The 16,817-nt window shown below is 41.0% G+C and overlaps 1 protein-coding gene across 1 annotated transcript; it reads right to left on the bottom strand.

The window, feature by feature from the left end:
- Positions 1-877: 877 nt before the first annotated feature.
- Positions 878-10,500, bottom strand: snpha (syntaphilin a). The gene is made up of 5 exons (XM_074682507.1): positions 10,172-10,500; positions 5,843-5,955; positions 5,620-5,751; positions 2,957-3,106; positions 878-2,870 (listed from the first exon to the last, which is right to left on the bottom strand). The coding sequence occupies exons 2-5, from the start codon at positions 5,881-5,883 to the stop codon at positions 1,610-1,612; spliced, it is 1,584 nt and encodes a 527-aa protein (XP_074538608.1). The 5' UTR covers positions 5,884-5,955; positions 10,172-10,500; the 3' UTR covers positions 878-1,609.
- Positions 10,501-16,817: the final 6,317 nt, after the last annotated feature.

Below are 16,817 nucleotides of genomic sequence, written 5' to 3'. Positions count from 1 at the left end.
GCAAACTCCACAAAGGCCCACCGGGCAAGCTGGGAATTGAACCAATGACCCTTTTTCTGTAAGGCTGCAGTGCTAACCCTAGCGCAACTGTGCAGCCTTTTGTAGAAATTTAATTTTTATGTATGTATTTGAACTGCAAATTCAACAAAAACTCAAACCTCACAAACCTGCAAAAGTGTTCCAAAAATTTTGGCCACTACTGTATATTTACATGCATCACAGTGACAACTTTAAATGGACATTAAATGAAACTCCCATCTTCTTATGTCTGCATGAAAGAGTGGAACCATTTAAATAATCATGCCCATCCCAACATTTTCATCTATTTAATAAATAATCTATTTAAAAAAGTTAATTATGGATGTTTGTACTCTTGAAATGACTCGTGTGACACTGATCTAAAGAGAGATATCCAAGAAATGTAAATTCAATTACAAATACAAATAAAATATTTATCTTATCTTTTTTCAAGATTGTGGAAAAACATTTCAAAAGGTAATGTCTTGTTTATTTGATGACGGATTGAAGCCTTTGAGATCCCACTCACACTTGGGTGGGCACATCATAACCGACTGAAATAAAGTTTGATGTGTTGATTAACAAATCCCTCCATCTGACATTTTCAGCCTAAACTGTAAAGATTACTTTTATTGAGCTGTTAGATCTTTGATAATTATGAAAATAGGAGATTTTACTTCATGATTTCTTGTAAAAAGAAGCTTGTTGTCTTATTTCCTGATATCAAAGTGTGTTTTTCCTTCAGATAACACAACAATGAACCTGTGATCTGAAGGTAAAAACATTAAAAAACCCAGCTACATCTGTATGAATGTTCCAAACAAATGAAAGAAAGAGTCTGAACAGGTTTAAACTCCCAGTTTTCATTTATTGGCAAAAAGATCAGTGACCTGTTTGTTCTCCACCTGAGTACCAGATTTGATGCACATGCTCTGCTTTTTTCCTATTCAGTATGTCCATGGAGGAAAAAGAAGAACAAAAACAAACGCTTTCCGCCTCCTGCTGCCTACATTCACTTTGCTCTGCGTGAACCGTTTCTCAGAATACGAGATGAGTCAGAGAAGCACTGACTGTAAATTTTCTCTCTCTGATTTCGTGGGTTCTTGTTGCCACTTCATTTTAACACTCTCATGACTTCACCATTTTTATGAGCGTTTTAAAAACATGTCATGAGAAGAGAAGAGGATCAGACAGTTTTTTTTTCTTTTCATGTAATAAAGTGTGAGTGTCTTCGCCTAGAGGATGGCTCGTCTAAATCAAAGAGGGGCTTTTTTTGATCAAGCAAGAGAGCCCAACAAAACTGTGGGCTACATGCAAATTCTAATACAGAAAACCACTTAATCTGCAGGCAGAAGCAGGAAGGCTACTTCAGTAATCAAAGTATTTAATAATGTACAACTAATCCTTTGTTCTCAGAGGCAAGGCATGACCACGAAACCACAAGGGAGTAAAGTTAAATCTAAAAATTCTAATAGGAGGAGATATTAAACACGTGATGATGGCTAAAGTATGTTAAAGTAAAGTTGGAGCAGCTGTTGATGAGCCTGCAGGGGTTTGGATTGGTATCGTTAATGTCAGAGGGAGCAGGAAGTCATATCGATGTTGTACCGTTCATGCTGGCAGGCCTGTGCCCTCGGGCTGCGCTCCGGCGGCGCAGCGAGTGCAGAGCTACAGCGCAGCACCCTCTCAGCAGGGAGCCGATGTGATACACGGGCATGACTTCCCGTGGTGCCCCCCTGCACAGCCACGCCACAGTCGGGACCACTGGCATCGCCAACGCCAGCAGGTCTACGAGGAAGTATCGGCTCCAGTGGCAGAGCTGAGGGGGAGGACTGTCCTCGTTTGTACCTTCAGGTTCGTCTAAAGTGTCCTCGTCTATCTCAAGGAGAGTCGCCTCCTGTCTGACAGGAAGTGGAGGTGCAGATTGGGGCTGGCAGGTGTGGGGCTCCGCTGGCTTCTTTGTTGCCTCCTCTGGTGGGTCCTGTGGAAGCAGCTCAACTTTAAAGGAATGCTCAGGTGGGAAAACAGAAGGTAGAGTTGTTTGAAGAAGCTGAGGCTCTGATGGGGTGACGTCAACGGTGGGTAAAGAAATCACACTCAGCTCTTCTTCTTCTGCAGCCGTCTCCTCACACAGCCACGTCATGGTGGGGCTGCAGGCCTGAGAGCGCACCTCTGGTTTCTTCTCTGCTGCAGGACTGGGAGTGGGGATGGGATCAGAAACAGGGGTAGCAGCAGCTGCAGTGGTCTGAGGGGGCTCCTCCTGAGGTAAGTGCAGGAACAGGTGATGATGAGGGAGGTAGGAGTGGCCGCTGCACTGGCAGCTGCTACTGAGAGTGTGGCATGAGTGTGAGACCGGCATCATGGCCCCCCCGGTGCAGAGTCTTTCGAAGGTGGCGGAGCGTGGGACACTTGGGGGGGCCCTGATGTGGGCCTGCTGGGGCCCTGGTTCTGTCAGGAGGGCGGCTTCCAGGAGCAGGTGTGTCTGTCCTGCAGGGCGAGACGCTCTGTTGGACTCAGGAGCGTTTGCGCCGCGCTCCAGCTGCAGTGCCTCGCTGCTCACCCGGGTGTGGGTGGTGCTGCGGCTCAGTGTGCTGGCTGGAGAACAACCGCAAGAGCGAGACCTACCCCCAGGCCGAGCTCCATGCAACCCTGAGTATTGCTTGGGGGTATCATGGGGGTCTTGTTCACGGCCCAGGTTGGAGCGAACTGACTCCATCACCTCATGAAGGTGCTGGATCTCTTTACGGGCTTCTTTGAGAGCTAGCTGGGCCTCGATGCGGTGACACTCCTCTTCGATCCAGTCCTCCTGCATCCTGTACAGCTGAGTCCTCAACTCATCGATTTCACAATCCCTGAAAACAAGGAAAGAAAAGTAACTTCTTGTCAAATTAAAGCCTGAATAACAAACGGTCACAGCTGAAGCATAAGAGGGACCCACCTGTGTTGTAGTCTCTCCACATTGTCCCTCAGCCGGGCTCGTAGATGTCGTATACACACCTCCTTCTGCTGCAGAGGTGTGAGGTACTGCTCTGGGGTGGGAGGTCTGATCCCATGGTTGTCGCTGCACGCTGTGTGCTTTGCCTGCCGCCTGAACCAACACACAGGTTGAGAGGGTCACTCACACAGGATACTGTGTTTAATCTCACATAAACATAGAGTCTGAATAAAGACAACAAACACAAACCAACCAGAACTTTTGTTTTGATCCAGAGAGGAAAAACAAAGCTTCAGCGCTGGATTTCTACTCCAAAATGACTCATGAATACTTAATGATGTTTCTCTTTAGTCCATTTCAGTGTATGGAAAACCTGAACGCAAGAAAACACCTCAAAGTAAAAACAACCATGAATAGTAATGCAAAGATTTTACTATAGAAAATCTTTCTTTTATTTTACAACAGAAAAACTTTTTGCTCTATACGTTTTCCTACTTTTCTTTTCTAGTATTGCTACTATGACTCCAGAATTTTCCCTCTGGGATAGATAGAGTATATTCTATTCTATTCTATTCTATTTTCACAAACTAACAACCAATCATGTTAACTGTCCATGACCTACCATGTCTGCCAGAGTCTGCCAGAGCATATCTTTATGTTTTTTTATGCTGTAGTGTCATTTTTGGTATAAAACTTTTGCTTTACATCAGTACAACCCTTCCATCCCAAACTTCAATAAATATACAGAGCAGGGGTGGCCAACCAGTCAGAGGCCAAGAGCCACAAAAATTAGCGTGGTACTACAAAGAGCCACATCAAAAACGTACTTCCTCTCACACATAAACAAAATGACATAAAATTTTCAAAGCAACATTTACTGTGTTTGTAAGTGTGTTTCAATTCATACTTAGACAAATTTCTGTTTTTACTGCGGAAGACATAAAGTTCCAGCCATCTAGATAGCTATAAACATGTTAGCTATGCAGGGAAAAGAAAATGAAACTTAAGTATCATACTCATCAATACTGATCACAACGTTGGCATCAATATATCAGTATTTTAGATTGATTGGCACACCACTACATAACAGTATTATATTTTTCAAATGAATGGATCAAAGAGCCGCACACTGAAAGGCAAAGAGCCGCAGGTTGGCCACCGCTGGTATAGAGGTTTGTCCAGACTAATTGAATAAATTGCTAAAAAGTACAAAAAAAAACTTTAAAAAGAAAAAAAAAGAAAATGTTTGTCATATTTTTATAAATACAGAAATGTCATGGTTGTCTCCCTCAGAAATGTAATATCTTTGTTGTTTATGCTTTATACAAAATTTCTGCAAACACATCAGTGGAGGGAAACAGTGATCTGGGACATATTGAAAACGCAACAGGAAAGAGTAACTCCCCAGATTCTATGGGCAAAAAAATTATTGATCAATCTTATCTGGTTTCAAATCTACCCTCAGTCAAAACTTAATATGCAAATTGTATCAAATCCTATCTTCCTGGAGTGTAAGATACTTGATTCTGATTGGTCAAAACCTCTTGATGATGGTTTTTTTTTGAAGATGAAGTTTTTTTTTGTCAAATATTTTTCATAGATTTTCTGTTAATGTGGTGTGTACAGAAAAAGTAAAGACATTTTAGATAAACAAAACTGAAAAAACTCTGAACGACAACTTATTCATTCACACAACAAGAACAAAAAGGACAGGACAATACACTCAACTGTCAAAGGGTATCAACAAGTAGACAAGTGGTATCGCAGATAGGAAGAAAAACGGAAAGACGAGGGGAAGAAAAGAAAGAATTAATACACATATACATCTAATAATATGGTTATAAGCTTTCTCAGGAATATATTCCAGATAGTTTGGCTTCTGCTTGCTGACAATGAAAGATATCTCTTGTGTTCTCAGAAACAGAACTTCCATGTTTGCTTTTTTAAGATCCAGCCTCCATTTTTTAAGGCTAGTGTTATTTTCTTTCAAATCTGAGATAAATCTCTATGTTATTTTGACTTCTGTAAGTAATTCACAGATTTAGCACAAAATAAACAGAAATATCAAATTGAATGGTTAAAAGTTTAGGCAAAAGAGTATTTTGCTTGATCTCTGCAGGAAAACAAGCAGTTGAGGCTCTGCTTTCTTCATTTTGATTTCTGTTTCTTTTGAAAGATGTTCAGTCGAATTGGTTCGTCCGTCAGAGAGTCATTATAAATTTATAGACACACATAAATCTTATAAAAGTGTTCAATTTCTAATGAAGCTTTAAAAGATTTCATTTGTGTTGTTTTGTTGATTTTTATCAGGAATGTCTTATATAATAGTTACATATGTGAGTTATATCTCGTGTTGTTTTGAAAGCCGTAGCTCGTGGTGTTATTCAGTCGAACAGAACTTTAAGAAAAGTGTTTCTGATTTTGTCTGTCTTAATTTATCTCCAGCTGAGAGGAGCAGATGAGAGGATCAGACAGCTGCTGAAGTCTGTCCCAGCTGTTTCACGCCCAGAGAGAGGTCACAGCTCGTCACGCGGCTAACACTGTTCACTCTATCACTTTCACACGAAACATCCTCCTCCTCGTCCTCCGCCTCCTCCTCACAGCAGCGTCTGCTGAATGTGTGAAGAACAGAATGATTGGAAAGTTCCTCATGCTAAGTATATTACCTTGGTGTACTTGGATAAGTTCTGGCGGTTGGACTGCCATCAGCTGTCCTCACTCGATTCGGGTAGGTGTGAGTACTGGATGTGTCACTGTGGGAACATCGCCCACTGCCCACAGAAGTCTCCGCTGAGCGCCTTTCAAGTAAAGATCCAAAAGCACAGTTTAGAGAAACTTTATGTGCATTATTGCCGTTTAAATGAAGGTGAAAGAAGAAAGCAACAATACCTGCGCTGACCTGAGGGCTTCCTGCTTGGAGTGAGAGACATTGATGAGCGAGGGACCTCCAACCTTTCCACTGCTGTCTCTACAGAGAGGCGCTGAGAGCCCTCACAGCCTCACTGCAACAACAACACATCAAAGACAGACACTGTAAATCTGATCATAACAATCTAAATCACAGAGACGACACATTCATCACAAACAGCTCTCCTCTGAACACTTTTCAGTGCAGTAAAGCAATGTTTCTCCTCCAGCTTGGTGTCACAGAGTGTGTCATCATTATGTGTTTCTTACTGGAAGTCAGTGAGTCTAACCCTAACTCTAATTGAAAAAAAACTGTCTAGGCTAGCAGCAGATAAAGCCTCCTTTCTGTGCTGACACAAAGAGGGCACAGTGAGTTCACAGTCGGTGCAGCTGCCTCTCTCTGAGCTGTGTGCTCCCCGTCTGCAGAGGGCCGTGATAAACTGTCACAGAAAAAGAGGTCAAAGGCCAAAAGGAAAAATCAGAGACTGTTGCTCAAGAAAACTTGTTGTCAGACAGTCTTGTCTTACATCTTGTCAATTTAAAATAGCTAGTTATCTGACAGGACACAAGTACACTTCTGAGTTTAAGCTCCAACTAAAGCTCTGCTGAGGAACTTTATGTTTGTGTTGTTTTTGTTGCCCCCTGTGGACAAAGCAGCGCGTTAAATGACTTTGATCATTTTGTCCGTGTGACAGCAATCCTTTCTGGAAAAAAAGCAGCAGAAAAAGAGAGAGTGGGTTTGGCAGAATTCAGAATTCATTTCATGCTGGATTCAAAGCGAGCTGGACTAATCTCTTGGCACTGCTTTTGAAGCTACCATTAGATCATATATTTAAAAAGAATGATTTTACTCTATTATGTCAATAATCTGTGTAGTGAGCTGATTTGATTATAAAGACTCTTTAATTTATGAAAAACTAGATGGTTTTCCATCATGGTCTGTATAATAACTAGATATAATATTTGTTTTTCTCAAGTCTTTCTCAAGCGTCGTTTCAGTTTGGATGAGGCAAAGAGGTGGGACTTCAGCCTCTTTGCAGACAGCTGAAGGGTGTCCACCTGTCAGTTAAGTTAGCCTTGGCCTTATATCGGAAAACTTCACTCAATAACTTCAAAAATAATGAGTTATAACAAAAAAATGTGTGTGTGGATAGAGAAAGTAAGTTTTTAGATCCAAGTCTTTTTAGAACCAGGCTGTAAACATGTTTATCAGTGCTGTAAAAATAAGTTTTTTTGGCTTGGTTTGTCGTTTTCTGTGTTTCTGCAGCCAGCCCCAAGCTAAATCTGGAAGAAGTGCAGTTTTTAGCACATCCACATGGCTTCGTTTCTCACTGTCAGAGGTTGCTGCTTGGTCTCTGCAAATTAGTTTCAGTTTTCGATCTGTTTGTACCTCACAACACTCATCTCAACACTACTGTTAGCTGTGCTCACCTTCCATACAGGTAGCTGACAGGAAAGAAGACAGATGGTGCACAGAAACTGCAAATTGCTCAAAGCAGTGGAAGTCTTCTCATAGGAACACAGTTAGAACCACATTCCCCTTAGAAACTTTCCAAATACAGACTGTCCTGTACAATTTACAGTCCAAAAGTATTAATTTGATCTGACACTTCATATTGTTGTAGGACCAGTGTTTGCTTTTTGATGTAGCAAAAGAAAACCCTACTAATGCTGTGTTCCAGGCAACCTGCAAATTGTAAATTTCCCAGTTCCGACCATAGACTGTCAAAAAAAAAAATGGACGTCATCTTGCTTGGCTCGAAGTGAGGTCTCCACAAAAACTGCTCCCCCTGGTGGTTGGCTGCAGTATAGGTAAAAAAACGGCTCTCCAGTCATTCCAGATGGGCTGTGGTCAAACTTTAAAAAACTAATACACCTTGTAGAAATGTTTCTCACATCCGATTGTTGTGGTGATTTGAAGATATCATTTGGACTTGTATTCAGGTTCTCTTTGTTCTGAAAAGATTCGTTTTCATTAGTTATAAGAGGTTAAAAACAAGGTTTTACGTCACGTTTTAACAATGACTGACAGCTGCTGTTCTCGTGTATTTTTTTCGGGGATCGTAAAACATAATGGGAGGTAGAGTCAAGAAGTGATTGGACTAGCAAAACAAAACAAAAAAAAATATTTTTGTCACCTGGCTCTGTAATTCTTACTCATTCCAATCACTAAAGAAGCCTGCAACTTGCTCATTTGAGTGAAATGGAAGAGGGGAAATTACACATAAGGTAACAGAAGCTTACACTCTATATTTTGCAGTATTTGTTGTTATATTGGAACATATTTTTTATTTATCAATGCACTGAAAACTAGCTAATGCCATAGCAGCTGCCAATGATGGATTAGTATTAGTAGATGAACAACGTTGGAGAAATACATATGATAGCTATGATAAACTACGAAATTTAAGTGATGTGACGTCACAAGTCGTAACTTAACATCGATCTCACAAGTTTACAGGTTGTAAGTTACAAGTTTGACAGCCATTCCAGTACACTTTCACGAGTTACAGGTGAGAAAAATACGAGTTGTGTGTTGCCTGGATTGCAGCATAAGACTGTTGGACAACAAGGGGCGTGGTAAATGGAATGGTAAATGGACTTGAGCTTATATAGCGCTTTTCTAGTCATGGACTACTCAAAGCTGCTTTACACCACAGGTCACACTTACCCATCCACACCCATTCGCGCTCACATTCACTCACTGATGGATCCAATTTTTACTATGCTAGCTATCTATCAGTATCTCTAATACAGTCACCCCCTTTCATGCCCATTCACACACCACTGACGCAGCAGTGGGAGCAACTTGGGGTTAAGTGTCTTGCCCAAGGACACATGGCCATGTGTCGCCCAGAGCTGGGCTTGAACCTGCAACTTTCTGATCACCGACCAAGTGCATTCTCCAACCGCGCCTCCGACGCGTGGTTGTTAAGCAGTGTCAGGTTAGACAATCAAACCTCTATAAATCAGCCAACATGATCCATCTGAGACAGACAATAGGAAGTTTGCAGTCAAAACACAAAATTCGGGGTTATACAGTAATTATTTCACAGTCTTTAGCAATATCACCGTAGGCATTAAAGACTTCTGTTTGGAAATGATCAATCTTTGCTGGCACTGATGTTTTTGTTTGCTTTCACGGATCAAAATAACAGATTTATATTAATATCTGCCTGTTTAGTAAACAGTTAAAAACTCCTTACAGGAGCTTTAAAGTGCTTTATGTTTATGTTAACCAAGTTAGAAACTACTGTCTGAGCTGTGTTGTTACATTATTTTTGTTGAGTTGTTGTACAAGTTTTCAAATCCAAGTCTTAACACTTATGGTGACTCGGAGATAAAGCATCTTGTATGTCGTGGTTTCATTTTAACAGCATGAACTCAATGACCTCAATATCAGCTGCTTAAAGAGACTCCCAAATCAGGTGGCTCTCTGTTACACAACCCAGTTATTGCATCACTCGCCTCTATTTCACAGCAAAATCCCTAAAAAGAAGGACAAAGTGTTCTCATCATCCTAAATATTCCCCTGATTCCTGCAGCTCTGTCAGGAACCTGCTGATCAGGGCCTAAAATACACCTGCAGGTCTGGAAACATCTCTGTGGAGGCTGCAGACTCATCACACCTCTACTACTGTGCTGATTACCAAAAGCTGCGTTTAAACGAGCATCAGTTTAGTCCTATATTTAAATTCTAGGACAATGAGACCGAGACAGGAAATCTCACCTCCCCTTCTTCAGTCTGCGCAACAAGTGGCAAGTACGTTATTGGTGAGAAATACGCAATCATCTTACGTAAGTGTGAGGATCGGTGTTTACTGTGGAGGCGAGCAGCACACGGGAGGAGGAGGAAACTGTGTTAAAGCTGCATTAAAACACGAAAACGGGACAGTCAGGGGGCTGTTGAGCTTGTCCTTGAATTATCATCATGGTATTAAACACAGGATTTCACACATCTGTCGCCCACAGTAAAGCAACGTTAGATAAGCAGGCTACATCTGTTGTGATGATGATGATGATGATGATTACAGAAGGAAAACTGAAACACCAAAAAGTATCGGCTTTGTGTTTCTCAGCAGAGTGCAGGGGCGTCCCCAAACAGGACATCCAGCAGGTACTTTCCATGTAAGAAGATGCAGCTCGGCTCGCTTCAAGCCCAAACAGCTGACTAACAGAGTTCCAGCTGTGTCCTACATACGGTACCGAAGCGGGGATAACACCGGCTCCGTGAGTCTAAAAACAAAACCTGGAAGCTACAGGCGAACAACACGATACAGCCTGAAATAACAGTGATAGATCAAACTCTACCATTTCTGCAGGTGGAAGTTGAACCCCGGAGAAGAGCCTCGGTTCCCGCCACACTTGCTGGCTGATGAAGAGTCCCCGGTGGCAGCAGGAAGAAGAGATGCTGATGATGATGATGCTGATGAGAGTCCATCCTGCAGCCATGAAGCCCGGAGATGAAATGAGGCGACTGCGTCTGCTGCATCGCTGCTTCTTAAAGAGACAGGCAGGGACAACGATGATTACAGCGATGCCCTGTGTGACAGGACTTTAACAGCACATTAGCGTTTATTGACGGTGTTTACATGGATGGGGGTTTTATTAAACGGTGTTAAAACTCCCTGTTTATTCCCTCAGTGACAGGAGGAGCAGTGATGGGGCCCGGCTGTTGGTACACCGTGTTCACACCTCACATGATCGATGGTTGTGCAGAGGAACACAGAGCAAAGTTAATCGAAAATGCAAATCATTTAAACCAAACTTATTTACATACTTTAATAAAATCCACATTAAGGGAAAAACACATTTAAACTGTCTCAAAGTGTTACATATGAACTTTTTACATCATTAGACATCCAAACATGAAATCACAGAACTCCAGTTTGATGAAGTCATTCCTGTTCCCTCTAAGCTTTTATTGTAAATAAGTGCTCATTGCCCACTGTCATGTTATTTCTAAAAGTAATACGTCAAAATTTCAACTTAACTTTGTGCTGATAATAATACGACACCACACATGGCATGTGCAAGCAAAGAATGAACATTTAAAGGTGATTTCAATATCTTTAACCTGAACTCTCCTCATTTTTCATACAGCAGCCATTTCTGCCTGTACTTAAAAGCGATAGCTCAATACTTTTTCAAAACAAACTTTTTTGTTTCCCTCTCACAGCTAAAACACTTCTTTTAAACTGGTATCTAGTGAACATCTGTTCCTAGATACAGTTACACTCACTGAACATACAGGAAGTTTAACCCCTGAAAGAACATGAAAACATCTTTTTTTTTTTTTATAACTTTGTTTATTAGAGTTTTTTCCAATAACAAGAAAAGAACAGATCTGTACGATAAGTTATATAACATAAGTCAGTAAAAAGGATGGAATAATTATAAGAATAATAACAACACAAGACAAAACAAAAGAAAACCTAAATATACAACAAATAAGCTTCAAAAACATAGGAAACAAAAACAAAGAGCAAACCACATAAAATGAAAATAATAAAAATAATAATAATAATAATAATAATAATAATAGTATCACTGTTATAATGGTAAATACAAACAGGGTCTTCCGATGCATAAGAGCTCATAAAATAAAGAGTATGGTGGATAGACAGACAAGAATGTAAGAAAAAAATTTGTTTGACACTGACTAAGGGACAGCAGGCAACTGAACCTTTTCCTTAATATAATTCAGAAAGGGACTCCAAATTTTATAAAAATTCTTTGAAGATCCTCTAAGTGAGTGCTTTAGTTTTTCTAATTTCAAGAAATAAAGAACATCAGAAATCCAGTGTGTGAATGTGGGAGGGCTTGCACCCTTCCATCTCAGTAATATTAGACGCCTTGCAAGCAAAGTGACAAAAGCAATACAATCTGCCTCAGATTTTGACAAAGTAAGAGTGACCCGGGAAGTGCCAAAAAGTGCTATAAATGGGCATGGAGCAACTTTTTTGTTCAAACAATCAGAAATAGTTTTAAAAATGAGTGACCAGAATTCCTCAAGAGCAGCACAAGTCCAGAACATGTGGGCGTGAGTGGCAGGGATCATTTTACAACGATTGCAGGATGGGCTTACATCGGGAAAGAATTTTGAAATTTTTACTTTTGTCCAATGGGTGCGATGTATTATTTTACACTGCATAAAACTATGCCGAGCACAGATGGAAGATGTATGAGCTCTTTTTAAAATAGATTGCCAAAGGTCATCAGGTATAGTTTCACCTAAGTCGAGTTCCCAGTCTCTTTTAACAGAGAGAGAAGAGGACCTCTGCATGTGCAAAATTTCTTTATATAGTGCAGATATCATCCCTTTAAAAGATAGTGGGCGCTTGAGTAAAGCATCACATGAATTGGCTGGAGGGAGCGAGGGAAACTGGGGCAAAATTTTACACAAAAAGTCTCGTACCTGTAGATAGCGGAACAAATGACTTTTAGGCAGATTGAATTTAAGACATAACTGTTCAAATGAGCAAAGAATGTTATCTGAAAACAGATGATAGAAACTTTTGATGCCAAGATTATGCCAGTGTGCAAAAGTTTTGTCTAAAAGAGAAGGCTTAAAAGCTGGATTGAAATTAATTGGTGAGTTTAAAGAAAAAGACAGCCAACCAAAATGACGGCGTATTTGTGTCCAAATTCTCAGAGTTGATTTCACCACTTTGTTTTTGGTGAATTCAGTCAGGGATGCAGAGATAGAAGAATACACTAGGACTGGTAGAGAGGAAGGTTGACAGGATAGGGATTCTAAGATGTACCATGAAGGTGCATCAGCGCCAGGATCTTCATAAAGCCAATGTACAACAATGCGTATGTTGGATGCCCAATAATAAGCTAAAAAGTTCGGTGCAGCTAAGCCTCCAAGACATTTTGGGCGTTGCAAAATGTTTTTTGGAATGCGTGGAGGCTTACCACCCCAAATAAATGAGGAAATCATACCATCCAGTCTATGAAAAAATGATTTGGGAATGAATACAGGAATGTTTTGAAATAAATATGTAAATTTAGGGAGGATATTCATTTGAACTGAATTAATACGACCAGCAGCAGAGAGAGGCAAAGAAGTCCAGCGTTTGAGGTTGAGCTCTGTCTGAGAGATTAAGGGGAGAAAATTATTTGAAAATAGCTTAGAAAACTTATCAGTGACACAGATTCCAAGGTAGACAAATGTATTTGTCACTTTAAAAGGAAGAGAAGCAAATGGAAGCTGACGGGCTGATTTATTAATGGGGAAAAGTTCACTTTTTTCTAAATTAAGTTTATAACCAGAAAGGTCATGAAATTGGTCAAGGATACGAAACACATGTGGTAATGAATTGTCTGGGTCAGAGATATATAAAAGCAGGTCATCTGCATAAAGCGAAACTTTCTGTTCCTGGCCATCTCTGATTATTCCAGCAATTTGTGTGTTGTGACGGAGTGCAAGAGATAATGGCTCAATGGCCAAAGCAAAAAGTAGGGGAGACAAGGGGCAACCCTGTCTGGTGCCTCTACCTATATTAAAGTACTTTGAAAAGTTGTTATTTGTACGTATGGAAGCAGACGGAGAAGTGTATAATAACCTAATCCAAGAAATAAATGTTTTACCAAAACCAAATCGTTCAAGGGTATAAAATAAAAATTTCCACTCGACCCTGTCAAAAGCCTTTTCGGCATCCAGGGAAACTAGCAACTCAGGAGTATCAAGGTCTGGTACATTATAGATGATATTAAATAATCGTCGCATATTAAAAAAAGAAAACCTGTTTTTTATAAAGCCTGTCTGGTCAGCAGATACAATTTTGGGTAACACTTTTTCAAGGCGTCGGGCGAGGATTTTGGCGAGAATTTTTACGTCTACATTCAGCAAAGAAATTGGGCGGTATGAACTGCAGCAACGAGGGTCTTTATTCTTTTTTAGAAGGAGAGAAATTTGAGCCTGACGTAATGTGCAGGGCAAAAGACTTGAGTGGAGTGATTCATTATACATTTTAAGGAGAAGGGGTAGGAGTTTGACTGAGAATCTCTTAAAAAATTCCACTGGAAAACCATCAGGCCCAGGACTCTTTCCACTTTGCATGGCTGTAATAGCATCATTCACTTCTTTCTCAGTGATTGGGCTCTCCAGGGCCTTAGCTGTACTATGATCTACAGTAGGAATGGGAAAAGAGTCAAAGAATTGGTCCAACTCTTCAAGAGTGGGGTTTTGTTCTGAGGTATACAAAGATGAGTAGAAATTCCGAAAAGCATTATTAATTTCAGAGGGATCACGACTACGACCACTGCTAGTATTAATTTCAGAAATGAGCTGAGAAGCAGACATCTGTCTGAGCTGGTGGGCCAAGAGTCTGGTTGGTTTTTCACCGTGTTCATAGAAGGTGTGCCTGGACCTTATCAACATCTCTTCTGCATCAGATATAGAAAGACTATCAAAATCAGATTTAAGGAGTAACATCTCTTTGTACAGACTAGGAGATTGAGAGCAAGCATATTCATGTTCCATCTGTAGAATGCGATTGCTGAGATCAGTGAGTTTAGAGTTACGCTGTCGTTTTTCAAATGATACTCGCGAGATTAACTGCCCTCTCATGTAGGCCTTGAAAGTCTCCCATAGAACACTGTAACTTATATCGGATGTGGCATTTGTTTCAATGAAAAAATCTATTTGGTTGGATATAAACTCAGTGTGGTTGACATCTGATAGAAGACGAGTGTTCATTCTCCAAGGAGAACGTGAGAGCGAGTTTTCAAACATTATTGTTAGTAAAAGGGGCGAGTGATCAGATATAACTCTTGCGTGGTAGGTACAACTTTGAATGGTTGGTAAAAGCTTGCTATCAATAAGAAAATAATCTATTCGCGAGAAAGTGTAATGTACTGGAGAGAAAAAAGAGTAACCACGGGCATTGGGATTAAGAGTTCGCCAGATATCTGAAATGCCATAATCCCTTAAAAAGGTATTAATTACTTCTGCAACCTTATAGTTAGCAGATGTTCTATTTGAGGTAGTGTCTAAATTGTGTAGACAGCAATTCAGATCTCCTCCTATAACTAAATGATGTGAGTTGACAGATGGCAAAGTGGAAAAGAAATTTACAAAAAATTGTGGATCATTAATATTTGGGGCATAAATGTTGGCTAGAACTAAAGGAGTATTGAACAGAGACCCAGTCACAATAACATAACGCCCATTTCGATCTGCAATTATGTTTGAAGATATGAATGGTATAGAGCGATGTATGAGGATGGCAACCCCTCGTGCTTTACTGTTAAATAGTGAATGAAAAGATTGTGAAACCCAACTTCTGTTCACTTTTTTATGTCCAGATAGAGTCAGATGAGTTTCTTGAATAAATGCAACTTTTACTCCTAGGGTGTCTAGATGGGAGAGAACTCTATTAATTTTTGTGGGCTTACCCAAACCTCTAACATTCCAGCTGGCAAATGTGACAGGGGTGCCTGCAGCCCCCAAAGTCAGACCACCATTACCCAAAACCATACTTATTTAGACAAACAACTAAGATTGGTGTCAACTGCAACGGACAGACCACAGTGTTTTCCTTCAAAAACCAACAAACAGAAACACACACACAAAAAAACGAGTAAATAAATTTTCCCTTATCCCCCTCCCCCCAACTGAACACCTCCCAGAACATGGTGCAGTGATAAACCCTCAGTAACCAAAAATATGTAGACTAAATCTATCAAAGAGAAAACAAAATAAAGCCTGAATGCAAGCTGGGGTGATTTTGAACAAAAGTGGTGTGTGGTAAACAGACACATTACTGATTAATCAACTTATATAAACATGAAGCTAAAGAGTAGCTGCTAAATAGCAAATAACAACAAAATAACACACAATGTGATGTAGCGATTTGAACCCAATGGATAAGATCTACTGGTTAAATTAACGAAACTGAACGTGAGAGTAGACTTCCATGGCTGAAACAGCAAATGTCTCTATATGCCGACAGGCGAACATGAAGGCAGCTGACACCAAGGCGTGTCCAAACTGTAAACAATATGGAGCATAGCAGGTACGCTAAACAGACAGTAACCTACAAAATAGAGCCGTGTTAGCTTTACCTACGGGGTAGGATGCTTAGCCTCTTTATACAGTCTCTTCGGCAGCAGATGATGTTCCACTGGTGCTGTTAGCTGTCTTAGAGAGCACATAGTCCATGGCAAGTTGATGATCGGTGAACGAGCGCTCAGCCTCTCCAGGCAGAGTAATGCGAAGCTTCGCGGGGTAGCGGAATCCGAAGCGGGCTCCTTGAATGGCCCGGAGCCGTTTCCTCACATCTCCAAATGCCGCTCGGCGCTTTGCCTCAGTGCTGGACAAGTCGGGAAAAACGTGGACTGGACGTCCCTCAACGGTGAGGGACCTCATCTGTCGTGCCTGGCGGAGTATGAGCTCACGGATGTGGAAGTAGTGAACTCTGATAACGAAGGCTCGGGGAGGTTGATTAGGTCTCGGTTTTGCTTGTAAGGATCTGTGGGCTCTGTCTAGTAATGGCACATCATCCAAGTGGAGAAGTTTCTGCAGGAGTTTGGAGATAAATTCCGTGGGTGATGTTCCTTCAAGTCCTTCGGGGACGCCCACCAGTCTGATGTTGTTCCTGCGGGACCTATTTTCGAGATCTTCACACTTCGTTTGCAGGTCACTAACTTCAGACTTGAGCTTGTTGACCAGGGTCTCCAGAGCTGTCACAGAGTCACTTGTGGCGGTCGCCGATTTCTCCACCTCCTTCAAGCGGTCCTCTTGATCGTCAATTGACCTTTGCATGGTTGCTAAAGACGAGGTTAACTCATCCGTAACAGCAGCAATATCAGCTTGTAGTCCACTCACAGCTCCCTCTATTTTGGAACAAATGTCGCTTTTCAGAGAATCCAGGGCCGTGGTGAACATACTAGCTGTTAACGTTTCACCACTTGAGACCGTCCTGTCGAAGAACGGACTCGCGCTAGC

This window comes from Halichoeres trimaculatus, unplaced genomic scaffold (assembly GCF_033239565.1).
Source record: "Halichoeres trimaculatus isolate MK-OKI-2021-1 unplaced genomic scaffold, fHalTri1.1 fHalTri1_scaffold_11, whole genome shotgun sequence".
Classification (NCBI taxonomy): domain Eukaryota; kingdom Metazoa; phylum Chordata; class Actinopteri; order Labriformes; family Labridae; genus Halichoeres; species Halichoeres trimaculatus.
The sequence above is the reverse complement of the archived record's forward strand: the minus strand, read 5'-3'. Positions and strand labels throughout refer to the sequence as shown.